This window comes from Cydia amplana, chromosome Z (assembly GCF_948474715.1).
Source record: "Cydia amplana chromosome Z, ilCydAmpl1.1, whole genome shotgun sequence".
In the NCBI taxonomy this organism is placed as follows: domain Eukaryota; kingdom Metazoa; phylum Arthropoda; class Insecta; order Lepidoptera; family Tortricidae; genus Cydia; species Cydia amplana.
The window spans coordinates 30,558,104-30,583,907 of record NC_086096.1 but is presented as its reverse complement, the minus strand read 5'-3'; the positions used below and the strand labels follow the sequence as shown (position 1 = coordinate 30,583,907).

General features: G+C 37.2%; 2 protein-coding genes across 2 annotated transcripts in view; one reads left to right on the top strand and one right to left on the bottom strand.

Annotated features, from left to right (window-relative positions):
- Positions 1–1,453: 1,453 nt before the first annotated feature.
- LOC134661041 (mitochondrial chaperone BCS1-like) lies at positions 1,454–5,681 on the bottom strand. The gene is made up of 7 exons (XM_063516939.1): positions 5,291–5,681; positions 4,856–4,995; positions 4,372–4,584; positions 3,933–4,071; positions 3,439–3,633; positions 2,396–2,539; positions 1,454–1,670 (listed from the first exon to the last, which is right to left on the bottom strand). Exons 1-7 carry the CDS (start codon positions 5,611–5,613, stop codon positions 1,550–1,552), a joined length of 1,275 nt encoding a protein of 424 aa, XP_063373009.1. The 5' UTR covers positions 5,614–5,681; the 3' UTR covers positions 1,454–1,549.
- A 3,205-nt stretch (positions 5,682–8,886) lies between these two features.
- The window catches only part of LOC134661085 (guanine nucleotide-releasing factor 2), a 61,208-nt gene continuing 44,290 nt past the window's right edge, over positions 8,887–25,804 (top strand). Inside the window, exon 1 of the mRNA XM_063517002.1 lies at positions 8,887–9,066. Within this exon, the coding sequence (XP_063373072.1) occupies positions 9,030–9,066 (37 nt within the window). The 5' untranslated portion in view covers positions 8,887–9,029. The remainder of the gene's footprint in view (positions 9,067–25,804) is intronic.

The following is a 25,804-nucleotide window of genomic DNA, read 5'->3' as shown; positions in this document are numbered from 1 at the left end:
TCCGGCCGGATACTGGATAGTAAAATTAACACATTTTGGGGTAAAAAATGGAATCTAAAAAACAGTCACGGTCATAATGCTAACGACACAGTAGATAGAAATGAATACGTAACCAATGTCACACAATACCCTTAATTGTTTACACAAAAATACGCGCGCGCACTTGTAAATATATACGAACTTACTACGTAATGACATGATAAAACTCGTTACGATCCTAGAAATGTGTCCGCGCGAACGTTCACTACGAAACAGGTCGAAACCTGCACGACGCGCACCTGCAAAACTCAAAATATAGGTATAGTTCCGCCGGCCGGATACCGGATATTCGGCCAATGTCCAGGCCGGATATCCGGTATCCGGCCAAACAACTATCCGTTGCATCTCTAGTAATTTTTCCACTTTTAAATTCATATAAATAAAGATGTTGGGAACACTTTCGCCAGTAGAGTTATTATAATTGTGATAAAATTAACATATTTAGTTCTTAGGATATGTCTGACAAAAAATGCACATAGGTCCGTGCAAATGTGCAGTCAAGCGGGAGTTGGACTTAATGGACGGAACCCTTAGAACGCGAGTCCGACTCGCTCTTGGCCGGTTTTTTTTTCTAAACTGAATACGTAAGTATAATATGATGTACATTACCATGTAAACTTCCACCGAAAATTGGTTTGAACGAGATCTAGTAAGTAGTTTTTTTTACGTCATAAATCGCCTAAATACGAAACCCTTCATGGGCGAGTCCGACTCGCACTTGGCCGCTTTTTTTTAAAATCTTCATACTGTTTTCACAACTGTGTGTGATTCTCTTTGTACATAAGTAGGTACTTACATCATTTGTTTCATTCACATTCACACTTCAAAATTCTAAAACCTATAGCTGCAGTTTAGATACAGTAAAGGTGTAAATTTTCAAACAATCAAAATTCTAAAATCATTATACATATAAACAATAAATAATTTGTCGAATAAATAGACAGTCGCCATAATTACATAGGTACAGTCAGCAGCAATAGTTGCTAAGCGGTTCTAAGGTACTCAAAATGATCTTGACGCGACTTTATTGCCACGAGAATAAGAGCGCGTCAAGGATATTTTGAACACCTTACCCGCTTAGCAACTTCTGCAGCTGACTACATAGAGAAGCCCTATTTACTTTGAAACCTCATATAAATACCTACATAATTAGGTATTTAAAAAAATACATGGCAAATTCCACTTGAGGTACTTGCACCTAGTTTGAACAAACTGTTCGCGAATATAGCGGCACCTTTACTTTTTTTCTTCTATCAAATGGGATCTGAGGGCAGTTTGATAAACGCTAATAAATTGCCTACCAACATCTCTTTCTAACTAATGAGGTTAAAAAGAGACCGTGTGCATTACAAATTGGGCACGTAGCGTTTTTCGATTCGACAAGAGCGAGCTACTTCGAGAGCGATGGCAAACCTCCTGTCCCGTCTTGAATCTGTCGATTCCAATAAGATCAGTGGATTGACAGCGGCCAAAGCGATCTTCTGGAGCTTATCAAGTTGGTAGGTACATTTTAGCCAAGGGTCCAAATCGACTCGAAATCTTTGACCACTTCGGTTGGAGGCGAATGCTTGTGAAACATAAAGTAGCCTTGGATCTGTGCGGGGCTGACTTTCTTGTTATTTCTCATCACACTGAAAGAATTAAGAATACAATTAATAGTTATTTTCGATACAAGTGCGAAAAAGAGGAAATTCGAAACGAGTGGCGATAAATTAAAACACGACCGAAGGGAGTGTTTTAAATCGACACGAGTTGCGAATTATCTATTCGCACGTGTATCGAACAACGTTTTACAGTACATATGGCACTTTAAAGTTTCGACATACGCACGAAAAGTGCTATTTTACGCACTAGTGCGGAAAAGTAGCCCCATATGTACTGAAATAATAATTATTAGAATGTTTCGTGAAATGATGACTGCGTACATTAACACATTCATTGCCACGCAGCAAAACAAGACGTCCGCGCCAGGTCACAAAAAAATCGTCATAAAGCTGTAGACCACGATCCCGACTATCGGGTCGTTCGGCCTGGGAACCAAATTATAAAATACCCGATAGTCGGGTTTTCGGCACTGAATGTGTTAAAAGATAGTATACTTAGTTCCATTTCTTTTTTTGAGTAGGTAGACTAGGTAGTGCCGGACCAAGCCAGGTCTGCATGACATTTGCTATGAAAAAGTGCGAGAATGTTAAATTTCTATGAAAATATGCCGGTTTATTTATTTATTATTATTAACATTGACACCTCCTCGCTTTGTTCCTATTCAAATCAGTGCAAACTCTGTGTGACGGACTCTAGTTCGGGTTAGCACAATATTTTTCTACTATGTTACTTTATCATATGCATATCTTACTTCTCGGCAAAGATCCTCGCATGCTCTTCAGCTCCATCCCCTTTGTAAAACCTCAAGAACATGAGTTCAACTTGTTGCTGGTCGCAGTAGCCCACGTACTCTTTCATGTCGACTCTGCCGGGCCTAATTAGCGCAGGGTCCAACCTGAAAGGAAAATTCAGTTTCAATTCCATGTAGAACCGACAGAACCGCATACTGGTCGAGATGTGCATATTTTTTTACTACACCAGCTTGTAAAGGCTCTTTATTCTTCAAAGATTGATGAGAGAGTTGCATTTTATCCACAAGAGTGGCAAGGCAAATAAGTTTGACTTGTTTCTTGTTTAAGTGGCACTATTGGTAGAATTTGCTTTCAAAACGATGATTTTGATTGATAATAAATATTTAATAGTGTTCATTTGGTTTGTAATGTTTTACACTTAGTATTTTCCTCGCGTTGGTGCTGAATATTTATGTGTTTCACTCGGTAGCAAAGTTGGTTTAACGCGTAATATCCCAACTTTTCGAAATCTCTTAGTTCAATTTGGAATTTTTTGCTTGATCTGGTATCAATATTAAGTCAGGGATACAGGTCCCTGTCCTTACCTAAACTACCTAATGTTCTACATGTAAAAACATATTAGGATCATTCTGTTATCACGTATCACGGCTCGTCAAATAGGTACCTAAAATAGATCTAACTACTATATTGTATAAACATCGATTTTATGACAAGTGATTTAAAGAAGAAATTATAAATAGGGTACCTACAGGGTTCTAATGTCAGCCCCTCTCAATAATTGCCCCCTTGTATTTTAAGATAATTTGTTATTAATTAAAAATTTAAAGAATGTACGAGTACCCTACGTACACAAATATTGCTTGTTAATCGCATAGCGTAAATAGTACTAAACGACACTAAAGGTTACTAATTCAAAACCGTTTATAATGACGAAACCTTCAAGATTAGTATAATATGAGCATAATGTTGGGTAAGTATAGCCACTATCGGTTGGAACGACCAAAATAATCGGCCCCTTCGATGTCGTAGACTTATTGAATACCTTTCCAAGTAATTAGTGGTCATGAAGACTATCCTCGCCTCCGTGGAAGCAACGCCATCCAGGCAGTTGAGCAGTCCGCTGAAGGTGACGCGGTTGAGACCGTCGTACGCCGCCTTCTGCGAGGGCGTCTCCTCGCGCGACACGAATGCCGCGTCGATGTCTTCCAGTAGGATTATCGACTGTTGTGGGGCAACGCTGCAAATTGTATCACAGATGCAACTAGTTCGTATATACAAACATAAAATGTGTGGTCATCCTTTTGATGTTCACATTAGATTTAATTCCACCTGGACTGAGAAAAGTTGATGTCCATACAATGATTAGATGTCTCCATTGTGGCGCACATGTAAAATAGTGTTGAGCTAATCTAGGTTAGTGCATACATGCATAGGAAGAAATTCTCAAGAACATATCAGCATGTTACATGTAAAAATAAGAGCATCATCACACTTATAATTATTATATTTAATTATGTTAGATCAAAGAAGTCAAACCTCAGTAGATGGTTTAGTCTGTCATCGGTAAGTCCCCTTTCAGATAAATTAAGTACACAGATGTTATACTCCAATTCTCCAGCTAAGGCCATAATGAATGATGACTTTCCACAACCAGGTGGACCATACAGCAGATAACCTGAAAATATAGAGATAGTAATGTTATAATGTAAGAAGAAAACATAAAATAAATGGGATTTTTCTGTTTCCTTACCAAAGCTTATCTGTGCGTTGTTAAAATACAAATTGGTCAAGCTGAGTTTTTAAAAACAGCCTTTGTAATATTAGCAACAGGGACATATTTAGTCACAAAATGATCACTAGCAGATTGGCAGTAACTTCAGCTAGGATCAATTAATGTATACTGTTGGCAATAAGGGCTTTGTTGCCAATAATATGAACTAACAATTTGTTATTGTTAATGAACTGCAATAGTTACCTCTTCTGTAAGGTATCCCTCTTTCCGTATACCATTGTGGATGGTTGATGAAGTCCAGACAGTCCTCCAGGATTCTGTCTGTCAAGCCCGCGCGCAAGACTACACTGTGCAAAGGGCGCCTGCGCCGCGGGTGCCCGAATGGTCGCCACTCGGCCCCCATCGCTGTGTACATGATGGTCATGCCTTCATGCTGCTTCAGCGCCATTGTCCGAGCTGTAAATGAAAAAGTTAAACCTGTAAGTACAGTTTAATTCCTTTGTTTCATGTTATTGTCAAATTTAAAATTATTGGTAATGATTTCAATAAAATTCAGATACCTAAACATGAGCTTTTTCATAAAAATCTAGGTATAGTTGGATTTTTTAAGGGTATCCCAACTTTTTTGTTTATTGTTTCATTTGAAACAACTATATTAGTTTATAGAAATCAATATAAAGGACTTTGTTAAAGTATGAATATTTCATCAAAGGTTGTTACGGTTTACCTTCCTCAAGAATGTCATAATATAGCTGCTTATTGCTGCCAAAGGATGTCAAGGTGACAGTTTCCCATGGAACACCCATATGTAAATCCAGAGTATGTTGTTCCCTGGTGCGGTCTACTTTGATCCAGGCTCCACGATATCTGCAATCAGGATTAGTGTCATAAACATTGGAGTAGTTAATTAAAGGGAAAAACAATATTATTATATAACAAGATCTTGAGATGAAATTTCTGGCTTTGTCATCTGTCCATGTTAACTCTTGGCTATGATCAATTTGAAGTTAAAGGCAAATATTAAATATACTTTTTTTCTTTAATATAAATTTTAGCCATTTATTCTGGGAACTTTTGATTTAAAGTTACATTCCAAATTGATAGCTTTCTAGAGACAACAGTGAAGTACCATGAGTGCATGTTACTTCTGCATATGGTATACCTGAAAAAATGCTGACCTACACTAGGAATAAAGTCGTATTTAGTTTTGATTTGTCCGGTGTCCTTCTGGAGGAAAGATGTTTCTACACTTAAATGTTGCGTCTGTTTGGCGCCTTTCTGAGTTATCCACTGTAGTAACCATTGGTAAGACTTGTCTCTGCATGGCACTTCAAGTGTGATCATGCAGTGCCGTCGAAATAATATCATAGAGGTTTGAAATCCTTTCCGTAAAATTGCAGCACTCGCTCCAACGCCGAACAATCCAAAACCCGCCCCGAAATAAGGGTTTTGGGCTAGCGAAGTCACATATTCTACGATGGTCATGTTTGAAAGGAACTGTTAACACCAATTCAATATTTTTAAATAATATTATTGCAATAGTTTTTGTGTAGTACAATGCAGGGATGTTGCGGATGCAGATTTTTTGACATCCGCGGATGCGGATGCGGATGCAGATTTTTAAAGGCTCACATCCGCGGATGCGGATGCGGATGTCAAGATTAGGTACTTAGAAAACGTCAAATATTACATTTTTAGTATTTTTTTAGGGTTCCGTACCCAAAGGGTAAAAACGGGACCCTATTACTAAGACTCCGCTGTCCGTCCGTCCGTCCGTCCGTCCGTCTGTCACCAGGCTGTATCTCACGAACCGTGATAGCTAGACAGTTGAAATTTTCACAGATGATGTATGTCTGTTGCCGCTATAACAACAAATACTAAAAACAGAATAAAATAAAGATTTAAGTGGGGCTCCCATACAACAAACGTGATTTTTGACCGAAGTTAAGCAACGTCGGGCGGGGTTAATACTTGGATGGGTGACCGTTTTTTTGCTTGTTTTTTTGCTCTATTTTTTGTTGATGGTGCGGAACCCTCCGTGCGCGAGTCCGACTCGCACTTGGCCGGTTTTTATTAAAAAAACCAAACGTTTAGTATTTGAGCAAGAATATAGGTGTGTTATATTTAATAAACAGTAACTTCGCCGACTTTTCTGGATCTAGACGATTTCGTTATAGGTAATGACGAAATTACCTAGCACTTACGCCGCCGCTAAGACGTTCCTGTACCGACTTGTTCAACATCCGCATCCGCATAAGCTCCGCATCGATTTTATGCGGATGCGGATGTTGAAAATAATGCGGATGTTCCGCGGTTGCGGATGCGGATGCGGATGTTCGCAACATCCCTGAGTACAATGTACTTCTTTGATTTTTCTAGGTTATAAATGAATCTTCAGTCTTCACTAGTGTCGCCGATGACATTGACAGAACAGTCAGCTGTCATGTCACAGGGGAGCGTTCAGGGATGGTTTGGGCTCGTCTCGTGGCTCGCAATCTGCCTATAAAGCAAACTAAAGAAGGGCAACACTCAAAGAGCAGTATTGCGCTAAGAAAAGCAGCAATGTACATCGAATCAAAAGATATAATATTTGTAAAGATGGACCCTAAGCGAGCTATCACTGTTGCCACTTTGTTTTTATGTACGATTAACAATATGTAACCACCTTGCTGTGGCCATGTCGATAAAGTCATATCGATAAACTATCGACATTTCTTGCAATTTGAATTTTACTTGAAAAGTTTACCGATACCTAAAATGAACAAAAAACGCTTTTACTCTTTATCGTGGTTATCAGATCACGATTTTATCGTCACGCCACAGCGGGAACGAAGGGAAAGTTCAGATTTTTAATTACAATACATAAATACGTACTAAAAATTATTAAGTATTCCTTGTTAAATATAATATGTAGGGTCAGCAATTACACATGGAAAATAATGTCAGACAAATGTCCACCTCTAGCAGCATGGCAGATGCGAACCCTTTTCATCGCGTTTTTCATCACTTTTTCACACATTTCTGGCGTTATCTCAGCGAGTGTTTCGAATATTTTGTTTTAATTGCTGAAGGTTCGTTGGCCTATTAGCATAGACACATCCCTTTAGATAGCCCCACAGAAAAAAGTCAGGAGCTGTTAAATCAGGAAATCTTGGGGGCCAGTCAATGTCACCGTTTCTCGAAATTAATCGACCGGGAAACGTTATTTTTAATGTTTCTATTGTTTTTAATGATTAAAACACGTTGTTCCGTCGTAAAACGCTCCATAATAAATTTGCCGTATCTACACAAACTATAGTCCGTCAACCAAATCTTGCCAGTAGCAATGTAAAGCAAACTAAAGTAGGGCAACACTCAAAGAGCAGTATTGCGCTAAGAAAAGCAGCAATGTACATCGAATCAACAGTTTTTTTTTTCCGCTGAGCGCGCCCTGCGTACGTCAATTCAAATTGTCACTCGCGGTTTATTAAAAAAAATTGAAACATGGACGGACAATTTAAAAGCGATGTTAAAAAAATGTTAATCAAAATGATGAACAAATTTGAAGATATCAAAAACAACTCCCTATCGTAGTGCTTATATTCTCTTTGTTCCCTATCTATGTCTTCTAAGTTTACTAAAATAAAATCATATCAAAATGCAGATAATTAGATAGTGCATATATTTGTTATTTACAATATAATATGCCACTTGTTAACAATATAAGTTACTCTATGCTTGTTAATGTAAATTAGTGTACTGTTCTGGATGAATATGACATACCTGTGTAATTTTTTTGATTGGTATATATTGTACAATATACATATTAAAAATAAAACAACTGATATTTGGGTGTTTATTTAATTTAAAGGTAAATAAGATAAGGGTCACTTTTCGACTTGATTGCGTTGTACACGTACATAAACCGCCATAGGTAAGTATTGTCTGAAAAGATACTACCTACTACGAACGCCTTATATTGGGCAAGATTTAATCCTGCAACAAACATGTATGGATTAGGTAGATATTGCGAAAGAACGGCGATATAATCAAGGATCTTAATACTGTTTAAAAGGTTTACCTTTGTAAATAGTCACAACTGATTGCTGAAAATATTAGACATGTGGGCCGGACATATGGACGGTTTCCAGGACACAATTTATGGTCTTGTTGGATAGATTTAGGCATACGTTTTAATTTTATTTATGCCTTTTAACACTAAAACAAAAAAACTGAACATAATCATAAAAGTTCGAAAGAGTTCTTCCAATTACTTGTCATAACCTCAATTTTTAGTAATGTTTACCATCAACGAGCATGATTGTACATTGTAGGCCCCTTAGCTTTGCTTATTCTTATTTAATGTATTGGTATTTAATGGTGACAGCAGAAATATCTCTTGAAACAGAAACGATTCAGAATGAAAACCAAATGAAAACAAATAAGGTGACGGCTGTCATTTATGATCCACATTCCACAGATAAAACACAGATGACAAGCGTTTTGGAATTATTTGAACACAGTGTTGCTAACCCGCGATTTTTCAAATTTGCCGCCTTTTACTACTGACAAGATTTGGTTGACGGACTTTAATTTTCATGCAATAACTGTCATATTTACCGCCAAGATAAAATGGCGGCAAAAAAAAGTTGTATACCTCTGAGTTGGCCATCCTGTATAAGAAGTTGCTATATCTATGAATTTCCTATATCTATGAAAAAGTTAAAAAAAGTTACAAAACGGACCAATAGATGGCGTCCGATGCGCTAAATTTAACAAAATATGCAAATTGTTTCTAAACATGGCCGCCGGTCGGTCCTCTTAGTTTATTGATATATTTGTGATTTATTATATATTCAACCCTTTGTAAGAGACTTGGAATAAGTGTTAACATGTCATAGTGGTGCAAACAGCGAATTGAAATGACTTCGACTCCAAAGACTGAGAAATGCGGACAGGGTAAGTTATGCGTGACATTCTAGTCTAGTAGTTACACTTTTCTACGTTTGTTCTTTGGAAATCGAATTCATTTGTATTAAAACTTTATTTTACTTTTTTAACTTTCTTTTGTGTTTGGAATGCAGACTATCTCACTTTAATTTGCGATGGACAACTATGTCAATTTGTAAATCCTTTGTTTTTTTCGGTTTAAAATGCACTTGCGATGAGAATGAAAACCGTATACTTACTATTTTATAAATATCAATATTAACCTTAAAGTATCGTTTATAAACGAATATATAATGATTAAGTCTGTAATGAAATAAAGGGTTTCTGGTTTATGTTGATTTTTAATTAATCTTTATGAAATTCTTTTTACGCTATCAGTGAAAAGGGGGTGTGAACGGAAGTGTTTCGACTCGTATGAATTCGGCTATGTTTAGAGTATTCCGAAAACATACGGGAATTGAATGCAAGTTAGTTACAGAAGGCCTCAATCCCCAATAACATGTATGCGCGTTTTACAATTTTGCTTACAAAAGTAAATAAACAACATAATAGATATCCAATGCATTGAAATCTAATTACTGTTATCAGACACATTTTTTTTTAGAAAATTACATATCAAATGGGAGAATAGCAAGTTTGTATTAAAAAATTACAATTTTATTTCAATATCTTCAAGAAGCAGTCAGTTTAAGAAGGGAATTTATTTAACTGTCATAATTTTATCGACGTTAACGAGATTTCACTCTATGCTGATGAGTAATGAATGTAATGATTAATAATGGACATCCTAGGTAGGTATAGCAGCAGTTTTATAAATAGTAAGATTTTTTTAAATGTATTTTATTTTCTTGGGCTGCTTAAGGACTATGATGCCTTTTACCAACTTGATTGTTTGTTTTAAATGTGAATAAAGCCAAAAAAGTCCAATTAGCAAATTCCATAATTTCCTTATGATGATACAACATTGTGGGTATTTGTGTCTAAGTATAAAAGTCAGACTTCATCTAACTTGAACAATATTAAAATTTAATGTAATTTGAATATTGAGGTATGAATTTGAATATGAGGAAGTACAAGTACAAACATGAGAGTTCTTTATAAAAACAGCAAATTCTGACTCTTTAGTTATACTTATTTTAATTTATTGATTTTACCTGTGTTGAAATTTTAATTTGTCAGCATTTAGACATTTATTTATTTATAATTGATTACAAAAAGTATTGCACTAATTTAACTATATTCTACTCGGATTTACTACAGGAGTGCGACACAAGCTTGTGCGAAGTATTGTTAGTGTGACGTATGATTAGGCGATGTACGATTGTACATGTCATTTGTGGGAACTATTGTTCGTGCGAAACATTATTAGGCGATGCACTACTATAAGATGTGTCGTTTGAGCGAATGATCGTTTGTGCGAAATATTCGCGTTTTAACCGTAGTCACACTTTATTTTTATTATTTATTTTTACCATAGTCCCACCGCACTAAGTGTTTCTTTTCCAAAAACATTTCCTTCACAACTTAATTAGACGGAGCGGAGCCCCGCTTCGCTGGGCTCCTATTTCTGGGTGGTTTGCCCTTCGGGTATCTGAAGCTACCTAACGAACCTAACCTACCTACCTACCTACCTACCTACCTACCTACCTACCTACCTACCTACCTACCTACCTACCTACCTACCTACCTACCTACCTACCTACCTACCTACCTACCTACCTACCTACCTACCTATATTTCCCCCAAGTGTAATGTTTTTACGGAGGTCATACTAAATCAATAGGTAGGTTAGGTTCGTTAGGTAGCTTCAGATGCCCGAAGGGCAAAGCGCCCAGAAATAGGCCCCCCGCGAAGCGGGGCTCCGTCTAGTTCAGTTGTGAAGGAAATGTTTTTTGAGAAGAAACAGTGTACTGAGACCATGTTAAAAGTAAATACCCTTAGACCCACAAATACTGTCGTGCACTAGAAGTATTGTCGAGCCGTAATATGTCACACAATTTAACTTCGATCAAAAATACTGCCGGACTATAGTTTGGTCGAATAGTGATATGTCGCACAATATCACTTCGCAGAATTGCAGTGTCGTTAAAAAAAATATGTCGCACAATCGTGCATCGCACACTTGGGGACGCACTTATGTAATAATCCCATTCTACTCTACCCAATAAATAAAACAAATGACATAAGGGTTAAGGAATATTTCATAAATGTGACTGACTTTCAAGTTCTAAACACGAACATTAGGGTGGGGCAAAAACACTTTTGTCTTATTTTGATCATTCCTGTATCATCAATCAAAGAGGTTTTCTTTTCATGCTAAATTTCAACATTCTAAATTGACAAAAACAAAAAAAAATGTTTTCCAGTTTTTTTGCTTGACCTTCACCCTAATGGACATAGTCTCTCTCTCTAGTGTACCTTAAAAATATATCTAAAATACCCCAAAGCACCTAGAGACAGCACATACTGTGCAAGTGTTATTTATATTTTATATACGTCTTAAGCGTCAAATTGGTATTAAGTATACCAATAATTTTGGGGTTATTTTTGGGTGCAACAGATATTCGGCAAAGTGGTCGAATAGGCCGAATACCGAATAGTTGCCGAATATTCGTGGCATCTCTGAAAGAAAGTATTCTCTTTCGTTTCAAAGTTAATTAATTGTGCATTAACTTTTTTTATGAGTTAATTCATTGCAAATTATGCAAAACAAATTGGTATTGGTACACGCGCTCATAAAAAAATAGTTTAATAAAATCGCTTTCTTGTTTCCATATGTCTAGTCAAGTCATTTTGAGTTAATATGTTTTGTTTTCTTTTTGATGATGATGGTATCCTGTTATCCCTCATCAGGGACGTAGGGCTCTCAGAAGGGATTTCCATTTTTCGCGGTCCAGCGCGGCCTCCTCCAGCTCGCCCAGCCGAGGCCAACTGGTGCAGCCTCCTTTTCCACTGTGCGCCCCCAGGTGGTACGTGGGCGACCTTGCCCCCTTTTTCCGGGAATTTTCCAAGACAGCCCTTGCTTGGATAAGTTATCTTTTTTTAATACATTTTTAAAATAGATTGCCTATTTTCGGTCGTAGTCGTAGTGTCGACACCTTTGTAGATGAAACATGACATATATGACATGTGTTTACGGGCGTTACTTGTCCGCCGCCTATGTTCACTTGTTATTACCGCCCTGCAGTATTAACATAAATTTCACATGACATGAATTTAGTATGCTTGATCAGATATGCCATCATATCTTGGGTAGGTAAACATATTTGAATATAAAATGAAGCTTAATTCGACCTGATAAGTTATCCACTCGAATGAGCTTTACCTATGTAGGTATCGGAGTGACGCACTTGTTTTCATAAGATAGACTATGAAATAAAATGCATTATTCTATTTTCCGCCAAACGCGGTAGGAGGTACGTCAGTCAAACAGTGCATTCGACATTTATGGGCAGCGCGCTACGCGGGCGTAACATCCGGTGCCCGCTCCAGCTCGTCGCTGGGCGTGGGCCAGGACCGTTCCATTCAGATTTATCATAAATTAAGGGCTTCTTGATGTGAACAAAATCAATATCTTTATTTAATATAATAAAAACGGGTCACTTACGTATTTTAAGTTGAAAACATATCTATCTAATACCTTTAAACGAGCAATTCTTGTTTATTTATATATTTATTTATATATATATATATATATATATAATATATATATATATATTTCGGGGATCTCGGAAACGGCTCTAACGATTTCCATGAAATTTACTATATGGGGGTTTTGGGGGCGAAAAATCGATCTAGCTAGGTCTTATCTCTGGGAAAACGCGCATCTTCGAGTTTTTATATGTTTTCCGAGCGAAGCTCGGTCACCCAGATATTGCATATAATATGATTATGTCCGTTATTAAAATCAATATATTTAGTTGAAGAATTGTTCATTTTCTCATATTGCCCTATCTTCATGGAAATGTTGTAGGTACATTAATTTTGGTCACATCATTTTTGTACATTTTGTCAAAACGATCAAATGTATGTTTTAAGTCAAATTGTCTTAGGGCGCGTGTACTCGGTGCTGCCTCCGCGCCGACACCGCACTGCCGCCGCACGGGCTCGTGTACACGGTACCGCCTCCGCGTCGATACCGCACCGCCGCCGCACCTCCGCGCTATGTACACGAGACGCGTAAAGCCCGCCGCCGCGCCGCCGCCGCACCTTCGCGCTATGTACGGTCAGCTGCAGAGAAAGGTGACCCCCCCTGCATACACTGATTGTATGCAGGGGGGGCCACCTTTCTCTGCAGCTGACTGTACACGAGACGCGTAAAGCTCGCCGCCGCGGGCGTGCTTTACGCGTCTCGTGTACATAGCGCGAAGGTGCGGCGCGGCGGCGGCACCGTGTACAGGTGACAGGCGCCCTTACTTACTGAATAAGTAAAATAGATTAAGATAGGTATATGTATTATGTATAGAGTTGTCACGTCGATTGGGCTATTCGAATTAGAAATTCCTGCGGCGGTGCCGCAAGTTATTACGTATGCGACGTTGTGCACGCATAATTATAATCATTTACATTCGATATGTTAATACACATATTTATAATTTCAGAACAAATAATTTAATGCTTATGATAAAATATTACTAGCTCCGAGACTCAAATTCGTCGTTTCAGCGGTTTAAACATAAAGAGGTAACATACAGATAGACGGAGTTGAAAGTAGAATTATTATATTTGTAGGGATTGTTGATTGCATGTTGATTGTAACTGTCGCTCGCTTCTGTCAGTCTTCTTGACATTACATTTATTGTGGCAAGCTTTTAGAGTTATTACTTGTTACATAGGCCAGTTGCGTTGTATCCAATACCCCCTGGCCCCCTGGTATTACAGCAATGTTCTGCCGCCAGAGTGCGGCACTATAGCACATTGTAAACCATAGAGTAGGGGAAGCCCGGGCAATACGCATAATGTGGGTAAGAAGAATATCCGATTTTTAAAAAAAACGGTAATAGATAGCACTTTGCCATTTGCCACCATGATTCGGCATGTGGTCGGCGACGCCATGACAGTTTGACCAAAACAATGTAAGCGCTCGTTTATTGTGAGGAGAAAAAAAAAGAATTTGTACTGTTTCGTTAATATTTTCGCAAAGGTTTGTGCATCAACTTTTTTACAGTGTATGTAATATATAATTATAAGTTTTATTTGTTCTATGCAGTGGTTCAATGGCATATTTATTTAAATATAATTTGTGATACTAGTTTTTTTCATAATCTACAAATAACATTTTAATTTTGTTTATCGATCTAATATTGGTATTATGGGCAAAACGAATATGGGCAAGACGGATAATTATTACAGACTGTTTTATTACAGATGTTTTTGTTATGGTTTTAAATTACAAAAGAAAGAGTGAGAGGGCATCGTGGTCGGAAAAATCTTTAGCGCAAGCGGTAAAATCAGTAAAAGAAGAAGGAAAATCTATAAATTCTGCCGCGAAAACGTTTGGGATTCCATTTCTTACCTTGCAAAGTTACTTAAAATTAGGAAGTATCTCGAATGCCAAAATTGGGCGTATGAAAATTGCACATCATAAGCAGTTGTAGGTGCTTGGCTATTGTGCCTAATGCCAAGGCTGACTTTGTTGTTTTTGAGTTATCCTTTTTGCCCTAGTGGCATATCCGTTTTGCCCGACCCCTGCGGGCAAAAAGGATAATAGACACTTTCTGATTTTAATAGTTTTAATAGAAGAAATTGGTAAAGTTTTTATTTTTTTAATAGCTGTTTCCAAAGTTTATGAAACAGCGTGCAAATTAAAAGTAAAAAGAGTAATATTTATTACATACTTTTATTTTATTTTGTTACTTTCCCTTAACATATGCGTTTTGCCCGGGCCTCCCCTAACTATACATACTATGTCTTAAACAGTTTCTTGAGAAGTTTTCACTATGCCACTGATGCATCAAGGTTTGTTTATAGAGAGCCTACTGCGAAACGCAAAAATCTAAATTTTGTCGTCTGCTCAAGAGTGATAGAGAGGCAGATAACGGAATTTCGATTTCTGTGTTTCGCGGTAGGCTCTCTCATCTCAATATGAGCTAGTGGCGCTCTCTACGCAGAGTTTTACGTAATATTCCCTATTGTTTCACTTGTTTTATATATCTCTTCTTGGTTTGCGGTGTCTTGCTTCACAACGAGGGATATAATTCAGTTAACTCATTGGTTTTAGAATCCTTTTTATAAGAGGCCTCACCACTTCGTTCGTTCGTCTTTTCTTTGCCTCTATCGCTTTAATATGCAGACTATGCAGAGCGATAGAGAGGTAGAAAGTAAATCCAAAGTTGTCAAGTTTATCATAAAAAAGGTATTTTTTTTAATGTAAGTATTTAATTTCAAACATGAATTACCTATACAGTGTGTGGCCTATAACGCGGGCGAATAATTAAAACGTAGATTCTACTCCTCAAACAATAAAACTTTTGTTCAACAACTTTTTGAAATTATGTAGTCTTAAAATTGTCCCTTTTTCAAACAAACCAAAACAAACTAAATAATATTTTCAATGTACTTTAAATTCCGTCTAATTGACATTGCCCGTCGTGCCCGTCAGTCTTGTCACCGTCAGGCATAATCAATTTCGTAATACATTTCGTGTTCGATTAAATTTTAAAGTGTTTTAAAATACAAACCACAAGTTATTTTTAAAAGTCGCTGAACAAACATTGTCTAGTTTGAGGACTGAGGAGTAGAATCTACGTTTTAATTTTTCGCCCGCGTTATAGGCCACACACTGTATACAGATACAGCGTTTTCGCAGTTGCATCCTAAAGGATCTTGTGGTCCGTCTTAATTGTGTTGACTGATCTAGCAGGTAAATAAATCGTAATAAACCCGAATTTGAACTACTTAACTGCCCGGTTAAATATGTGCCGTAATATATTATTCGTTTCAGTTTGTAAATTGGGTTAGGTTATTACCTATGCAAAAATATACATACAGTTACGGGAATAAAATGATCGGTGTGCGGTGTGCAACAGAGCCAACCACAGGCAGCGCAGCAGTCACGGATGACGCCCTGAACGTGATCGCGGCTAACGTTCTCTCGCTTCACTCGTCCGTGCGGCGCAATCGACTGTACTATTTGCTGTGTCTTCAATGGTTTAGGTAACATCCTAAACAATATTAAGTATGAAATCTCGTCAAGGCGCGACCACGATCTCGTCTATCGCGTTGTATCAATGGTGTCAACATACAATACTTTACGAATATGCTTGCAGCAATTTCTTGTGACAAGTTAGGTACAAGGGCAACCGTTTCTTACAGATATTTTTTTTACCTAAAATTGTAAGTTTTGATGTATATGATTATGATAAGTGTCTGTCTTCGTTCGTTTTATATTGATTCAAGTTTCTATTGAGGTCGGATATGAATTTGGAGGGAACTATTTCGGACATTAGTATTTCAAACAACATATGTAAATATGTATTAAGCATTAGTGTACTTATTATTTAAATATATGATTTCTAACCTAAAAAATAATAATCTTGAAAGAAGACAAAGAAGTACTACAAAACAGATCATTTGTAATTGGAGATTCAGAATAATCAAACTAAGGGTTGAACATTTCTTAATCTAGGTATGGGGGAGTTTAACTGCATCAGGCCTTTAAGGATTAAATGCAATTAGTTTGAACTTTAAAGTACCGTATGAATTCAATTATGTTCCTAAGGTACAAACACTGTACTGTTGGTCGAGACTGCGATGTTGGATAATGGGCGAGATGGTTACATCGATTCATAGTGCTAGTTTATTTAGATACAGCGCAGACCGAGCGAGGCTGTAACGGGACCGCGCTCGCTCGGCTAGTTTGGTACGTGCTGCCCGTGGCCGCTTCCATTCCCGTGAATAATACCTATATCTTATATTCTTATATATATATGCACTGCCTGTGTCGCTCGGTCGCCTGCTACTTGACAGAATGGGCTTGGCACCGGTTGAGTTTGCTTTTCTAAGGGCGGGTTGTTACAAACCGCTGTCGGTAAAATTATGCATTCGGTTAAAATGTAATATACTGGATATAGTCAAATTATACATATATGTATAACTTACCCAGATAAATTTATTAAACAGTGTTGAGTTGTTGTCTGACTCTCTAGCTACTAACGACGATTTAGTATCTAACTAGTAACTCTGAGAGCTGTAGACCTCGCGACCCCATTTAAAAATCCAAAAAAGAATCGGCAGAAAAAATCTATATTATTATCGAATCTGCTCGCAAATTTTCACGAGAATCGGTTGAGAAATGCGACCTTTAGAGAATAACAAACAAACGAGAGATGATGAACGCAGACATACCCCAGGACTCAAATTATCTCCAATATCTCCATACCTAATTTCATCTAAATCGGTTCAGCGGTTTAAGCGTGAAGAGGTAACAGACAGAGTTATCCTACCGCAGTTATTACCCCAAATGCAACTTAACTCTTGGACAGTTAAGCGAATGACGAAAATCAATCTAGATGAATCCAATTCGAAATTGCATTCTCAACACATTTCTATAGTTTCAGTCAATAATGTCATTCTATCAGTTAGTAGTCCCCCCCCTGTCTCCCCCGTCTGCTGAGTTGAGATAAAATTGATCATAAGGTAGTAAAACGAGTAAAACAGACTGACCACGCTGAATAATACAACAACAGCATCAAAAACCGTTACAGGCGATCAGTGATGTCGCATGTTTACTCTATTACTGTGGGCTCATGGGCTGGTCGCATAATGTTGGTCATGCAAATGTATGTTCGAGCGCTCCAATCTTTTCATTATAGGCCGGTTACTAAACTTTAAATTGTTCGAGAGCATCACATTATATCCTACAGTACATTTGTGTTTGGAATATAATAGAACACTATTTTGTGAATGTATGTGTAAAGTAATCTCTAAACAATATATTGAGATTTTTGAAAAAAAATATTTTAAAAATTTAGTTTTTAAAAAGATGTAAACATCAAATTCTACAGTAGCGATTTTTTGTTCAAAAGGCATAACCAAATATTTTACACTGTAAGTAAAATATGCACCACTTTTTTAGTGGTGCATACGTCACGAGCAATAAAAATGTTTGAAATAAATAATTACAATACAACATTAATTAAACACTTGGTGATTTTCCACTATATTGTTACGCCAATTATTCTACTCAATCTAATAAAATAAAAAACCAGGGGATTTTATTTTTACTATTTTTTAAACAATTATAACGTATTTTACCCCACGCGCATTAATTCTACAGTATATTTTTTTAATGCACCATACAGCCTGTAATTAATGTTATCACAACGTCAAAGAATCTCCTATTAATACAATGAGCTTTTGTCACAATTGTAAAAATGGCTATCGTTAAATTATTTAAATGATCGGCGCGGGGCGGGAGGGGAAGCGATGGCGATACCTCAAGGCCGCACGGCCGCAAAGCAACGGATTGGATAGGATGAAGGTATCTTAGGGCGGTTACAGAGTAGCGTTTTATACGAGCGTACGCGTACAGTCACCAGCAATTAAATGTCTGCTAGTGCACGAAAATACTAACGACCTTTTTTCCTACGTCCAGTTGACCTAAGTTTAAAATGTATAAATTGCGAAACTTGTAACGACATGTGTCCCACGTTTAGCTGACCTAAGTTTAAAAAGTCTACCGTACCGCGAAGAAATTCAAAGGTGTATGTGAAGTCCCCAATCCGCATTGGGCTAGCGTGGGGACTACCGTACGAAACTGATAATTTTATTTAACATCACGATTTTTGGTCGTTCATGAACTGTCAAAAGTGACGTTTCTTCAAATAAAAACGTCACTTTTGACACTTGTATGGATGGGATATGTCAGTGTCAAACAAGTGACTAAAGTGACGTTTTTTTTAGAAACGTCACTTGACACTTGTATGGATGGGATATGTCAGGGTCAAACAAGTGAGAAAGGTGACGTGTTTTTAAGAAACGTCACTCTTGACACTTGTATGGATGGGATATGTCAGTGTCAAACAAGTGACAAAAGTGACTTTTTTTTAAAAGAAACGTCACTTTTGACAAGTATGGATGGGCTATGTCAGTGTCAAACAAGTGACAAAAGTGGCGTTTTTGAAGAAACGTCACTCTTGACACTTGTATGGATGGGATATGTCAGTGTCAAACAAGTGACAAAAGTGACTTTTTTTTTTAAAGAAACGTCACTTTTGACAAGTATGGATGGGCTATGTCAGTGTCAAACAAGTGACAAAAGTGACTTTTTTATTTAAAGAAACGTCACTTTTGACATGTATGGATGGGCTATGTCAGTGTCAAACAAGTGACAAAAGTGACGTTTTTTTTAAGAATCGTCACTTTTGACACTTGTTGACACTGATATATCCCATCCATACAAGTGTCAATAGTGGCGTTTCATAAAAAACGTCACTTTTGTCACACGAAAATACTAACGACCTTTTTTCATACGTCCAGTTGACCTAAGTTTAAAATGTATAAATTGCGAAACTTGTAACGACATGTGTCCCACGTTTAGCTGACCTAAGTTTAAACAGTCTACCGTACCGCGAAGAAATTCAAAGGTGTATGTGAAGTCCCCAATCCGCATTGGGCTAGCGTGGGGACTACCGTACGAAACTGATAATTTTATTTAACATCACGATTTTTGGTCGTTCATGAACTGTCAAAAGTGACGTTTCTTCAAATAAAAACGTCACTTTTGACACTTGTATGGATGGGATATGTCAGTGTCAAACAAGTGACTAAAGTGACGTTTTTTTTAGAAACGTCACATGACACTTGTATGGATGGGATATGTCAGGGTCAAACAAGTGAGAAACGTGACGTGTTTTTAAGAAACGTCACTCTTGACACTTGTATGGATGGGCTTGTATGAGTGTCAAACAAGTGACAAAAGTGACGTTTTTGTAAGAACGACACTCTTGGCACTTGTATGGATGGGATATGTCAGTGACAAAAGTGACTTTTTTTAAAGAAACGTCACTTATGACATATATGGATGGGCTATGTCAGTGTCAAACAAGTGACAAGAGTGACGTTTTTTATGAAACGTCACTATTGACACTTGTATAGATTGGATATGTCAGGGTCAAACAAGTGAAAATGTGACGTTTTTTAAGAAACGTCACTCTTGACACTTGTATGGATGGAATATGTCAGTGTCAAAAAAGTGACAAAAGTGACTTTTTTTTTAAAGAAACGTCACTTTTTACATGTATGGATGGGCTATGTTAGTGTCAAACAAGTGACAAAAGTGACGTTTTTGAAGAAACGTCACTCTTGACACTTGTATGGATGGGATATGTCGGTGTCAAACAAGTGACAAAAGTGACTTTTTTTAAAGAAACGACACTTTTGACATGTATGGATGGGATATGTCAGTGTCAAACAAGTGACAAAAGTGACTTTTTTATTTAAAGAAACGTCACTTTTGACATGTATGGATGGGCTATGTCAGTGTCAAACAAGTGGCAAAAGTGACGTTTTTTTTAAGAATCGTCACTTTTGACACTTGTTGACACTGATATATCCGATCCATATCGTTTCTATAACTAATATTTGACGTATCTCAACTGACCTAAGTTTAAAATGTATAAATTGCGAAATTTCTAACGACATGTGTCCCACGTTTAGCTGACCTAAGTTTAAAAAGTCTACTGTACCGCGAAGACATTCAAAGGTGTATGTGAAGTCCCCAATCCGCACTGGGCTGGCGTGGGAACTACCGTACGAAACTGATAATTTTGTTTAATATCACGATTTTTGGTCGTTCATGAACTATCAAAAGTGACGTTTCTTCAAACAAAAACGTCACTTTTGACACTTGTATGGATGGGATATGTCAGTGTCAAATAAGTAACTAAAGTGACGTTTCTTCAAAAACGTTACTTTTGACATGTATGGATGGGCTATGTCAGTGTCAAACAAGTGACTAAAGTGACGTTTTTTTTAGAAACGTTACTCTTGACACTTGTATGGATGGGCTATGTCAGTGTCAAACAAGTGACAAAAGTGACGTTTTTGTAGGAACGTCACTCTTGGCATTTGTATGGATGGGATATGTCAGTGACAAAAGTGACTTTTTTTAAAGAAACGTCACTTTTGACATATATGGATGGGCTATGTCAGTGTCAAACAAGTGACAAGAGTGACGTTTTTTATGAAACGTCACTATTGACACTTGTATAGATTGGATATGTCAGGGTCAAACAAGTGAAAATGTGACGTTTTTTTAAGAAACGTCACTCTTGACACTTGTATGGATGGAATATGTCAGTGTCAAAAAAGTGACAAAAGTGACTTTTTTTTTAAAGAAACGTCACTTTTTACATGTATGGATGGGCTATGTTAGTGTCAAACAAGTGACAAAAGTGACGTTTTTTTAAGAAACGCCACTCTTGACACTTGTATGGATGGGATATGTCAGGGTCAAACAAGTGAGAAAGCTGAAAGATTTTTAAGAAACGTCACTAATACACTTGTATGGATGGGATTGTCGGTGTCAAACAAGTGACAAAAGTGACGTTTTTTATGAAACGTCACTATTGACACTTGTATGGATGGGATATGTCAGTGTCAAACAAGTGACTAAAGTGACGTTTTTTTTAGAAACGTTACTCTTGACACTTGTATGGATGGGCTATGTCAGTGTCAAACAAGTGACAAAAGTGACGTTTTTGTAGGAACGTCACTCTTGGCACTTGTATGGATGGGATATGTCAGTGACAAAAGTGACTTTTTTTAAAGAAACGTCACTTTTGACATATATGGATGGGCTATGTCAGTGTCAAACAAGTGACAAGAGTGACGTTTTTGAAGAAACGTCACTCTTGTATGGATGGGTTATGTTGGGGTCAAACAAGTGAGAAATGTGACTTTTTTTTAAGAAACGTCACTTTTGACACTTGTATGGATGGGATATATGTCGTTGTCAAACAAGTGACAAAAGTGACGTTTTTTATGAAATGTCACTATTGACACTTGTATGGATGGGATATGTCAGTGTCAAACAAGTGACTAAAGTGACGTTTTTTTAGAAACGTCACTCTTGACACTTGTATGGATGGGCTATGTCAGTGTCAAACAAGTGACAAAAGTGACGTTTTTGAAGAAACGTCACTTTTGACATGTATGGATGGGCTATGGCAGTGTCAAACAAGTGACAAAAGTGACGTTTTTGAAGGAACGTCACTCTTGACACTTGTATGGATGGGATATGTCAGGGTCAAACAAGTGAGAAAGGTGACGTTTTTTTTATTAATATTGACTTTCAAAGTATTGTCATTAGGCTTTTTGAACGTAGCTATTTTGAGCGTAGCAATTTTAAAAGTATTGGTCTCAAATTATTTGTTATTTATTTTGATTTCTCGCAAAGCACTTGTTATTATTCCAATATTTTTTTGATAACACGTGTTAAATAAACAGATAATTGTAGAAATATAAAATTTTCGAGTGTAGGATGAATAAACATATTTTTTAAGCATAAAATAAAAAATAAAAAATCATAAAAAATAGATCTCACGGTATCCGAGTGGTGCAAATTTCCATATCAATTGAGATTAATATTATGACCTAATCATCAAATTTTCGAATTGTGTAGGAATTTTTAAGTTACATTTATATCGATTATTTAAAAAAAAACTATAGATTGAGCTTACTGTACACAGCTCACAGGAAACTCTCGGGATTTCTTTGTTATTAATCATGAACTAACTTAAGACATATAATTGATACATTATCCCGACTGTATGACTTAGTCTGTATAGTGTTCTAGATATTGACCCTAGGGTCATTAATTTCATGAAGAGCTCAATTACGGTACTGGAGATAATCGTATCGTGGGCATCTGTAAACCCTAAATATTGATTAGAAAAAGCTTTCGAAACTGTACGAATTAATGCAAGCAAAATTTTTTCTTCCCCCGCCTATTAGAGAATCGTGATGTATCTTGATGATGATGACTTCTGTCGTAGCATCAGGTAGATTACCTTGGGCCCGCATCACACTCGATTCAGGGCATATCTGTCGATCGTCTCGCATGGCTGACGAAAGTGAAAGGTACGGAATAAAAACCGGCTAAGTGCGTGTCGAGACGTGCATAATTTCGGGTTTCGCTGTCATTTAAATTTTAACAACCTTCCTTCAGTCAAATCTGCAAAAAAAAACCTACAAATGGCAATCATAGATTTTTCTTGAGTAACAATCCCGCAAGAAAGTAGGTACCTTCAGTATATATACAAATAGTGCAAGATTTAATATGTAAAATAGGCCCATGAGGCATTGTACCAAGGATGCTGGCGGCATTTCCTCGTTGTATCGCAATGCTGATACGTTGTGCGAGGATTGCGAGGAAAGCCGCCAGCTCTTCGGTCACCAGTCGGCCTAGCCAAGCTGACAATCGCTATCGCTTCGACAACTAAACGCTATGTGTCTCTCTATCACTCTTCCATATTAGTGCGACAGCAGTGACAGTTGCGTATCGATCGCTACGGAGCGTAAGCGATTGGCATGTTGGCTACGCGGCCTGTTACGTCAACAAGACGCTTCGCGATTTCTGCAAAAAACTTTTGCGCGCGGGGGTCCCCGGTGTTTCAACGCCTAATGGTACAAAAATACACGTAAAATAATACAAAGTATAATTATGTAATACTAGATGACCCGGCGAACTTCGTTTCACCTATTTATATCAATTTTTTTTGCAGTCTTTTTATCATAAGAATCTTCTCCTGACAATTACAAACACAATAAAAAAAGCGGCCAAGTGCGAGTCGGACTCGCCCATGAAGGGTTTAGGCGATTTATGACGTATTAAAAAAAAAACTACTTGCTAGATCTCGTTCAAACCAATTTTCGGTGGAAGTTTACATGGTAATGTACATCATATATTTTTTTTAGTTTTATCATTCTCTTATTTTAGAAGTTAGGGGGGGGGGGGGGGGACACATTTTACCACTTTGGAAGTGTCTCTCGCGCAAACTATTCAGTTTAGAAAAAAATGATATTAGGAACCTCAATATCATTTTTGAAGACCTATCCATAGATACCCCACACGTATGGGTTTGATGAAAAAAAAAAATTTGAGTTTCAGTTCGAAGTATGGGGAACCCCAAAAATTAATTGTTTTTTTTCTATTTTTGTGTGAAAATCTTAATGCGGTTCACAGAATACATCTACTTACCAAGTTTCAACAGTATAGTTCTTATAGTTTCGGAGAAAAGTGGCTGTGACATACGGACGGACAGACAGACGGACAGACAGACGGACAGACAGACGGACAGACTGACAGACAGAGAGACATGACGAATCTATAAGGGTTCCGTTTTTTGCCATTTGGCTACGGAACCCTAAAAACGAATGGCGAAATTGGTCCACCCGTTCACGCGTGATGCCGTGACCAAGTGAAATAGGGATTGATTTTTATATATGTATGTATATATTATATAGATTTTAGTAATTCAATTATTTGAGTTTTGAGACGAATGAATCGTCTCATAACAGTCATAACTCGTGAACCCACTTAAGTATGGGTAGATATTTACAAGTTGCCTTCGGTTATTTAACTACCTATCTAGTGATTGCTTTTACGTTCTCTGAGCTCACCTCTAAGCATAGTTGCGCAACAGTACAGTAAACAACAAGTGTGCACTGGCCTCAACCTTTCTACAGATTTTCTTATTGATTACACTCTCACTTAACGTAGTTTTTCAAATAATATATTACAAGAAATATAAGATTATCAGGTGCCCGCTGCCTTTTTAAAATTGACATTTTTGTCATTACTTAGCTTAACTTGTAGCAATAGCAATAAAAGTATGTATTTATTTTAATTTGTGCCATTTATTTTAAGTTGAGACCCTGAATTAGAATTATGTAGTTACGTGAGAACACGTGAGTACGAATTGCTATACGCCGATTACGGCCAATTACTTGAGCCAAATTATTGCTATAGAGAGGTTTTCGACCTTCATTCGAACTGATGGAAACTTCTATGAGAAGATTCAAAGGGCCTTCATTGATTCGTTCCCTTTCCTATGACGGCTAAGACAGACAGTAAACCGACCGCTATTTCGTTATTATTCATTTTTAGGGTTTCATGCCCGCCACGTTTATACTCGTATATGCTGGATATGTACTTAGAGTAAAACTACCTAATACGAGTATGAATATAATATATATTTATTGATGATTACACTATTTACCAAATGTTAAATGATTTATTGGTTAGCAGGGTTAGCATATTGTATTATAATCTTTTTTACTTATGTAGTCTTTCTGTGCGGCTGTCATAGTCAGGTAGATAGCTGAAATGTTACGTGTAATACTTTTTTTTATATATTACATAATTTATATACCTACGCCTGAGTTAGCGATGCATGTTATTATAGTAATATGCAGATATGATCCCACCACTGCTCGTCTATGAACGGTTACTTGTTGCATAGATAGTCGGTAGTCGTGAATCGTGATGATGTTTGCTGTAGCCGCATTATTGAGTAAACCCCAGCGTGGTTTTGATAATTTTCCAACGGCAAAGAAAGTTTAGAAAACGCACAACATGTTAGATAAATAAAGAAGCCCTGTAGTTGCGCCTACGACGCACACTTATTCCTATGTATTAGCTATATTTAGTATATTTTCCTCACTATTAAAAACAACCTTCGCTCATCGCATAGAACATCCACTGGCTAAAGACAAATGCCACTAAGTTGTTGAAGTACAGTTC

Excerpts from the sequence above, each read along its gene's own strand:
- LOC134661041 (XM_063516939.1), bottom strand. The coding sequence starts at position 5,613 with ATGACCATCGTAGAATATGTGACTTCGCTAGCCCAAAACCCTTATTTC. Across the intron at positions 4,072-4,371 it reads AGGGATACCTTACAGAAGAG|GTTATCTGCTGTATGGTCCA; the intron begins GTAACTATTGCA and ends CTATATTTTCAG. Across the intron at positions 1,671-2,395 it reads GCGAGGATCTTTGCCGAGAA|TGTGATGAGAAATAACAAGA; the intron begins GTAAGATATGCA and ends TAATTCTTTCAG.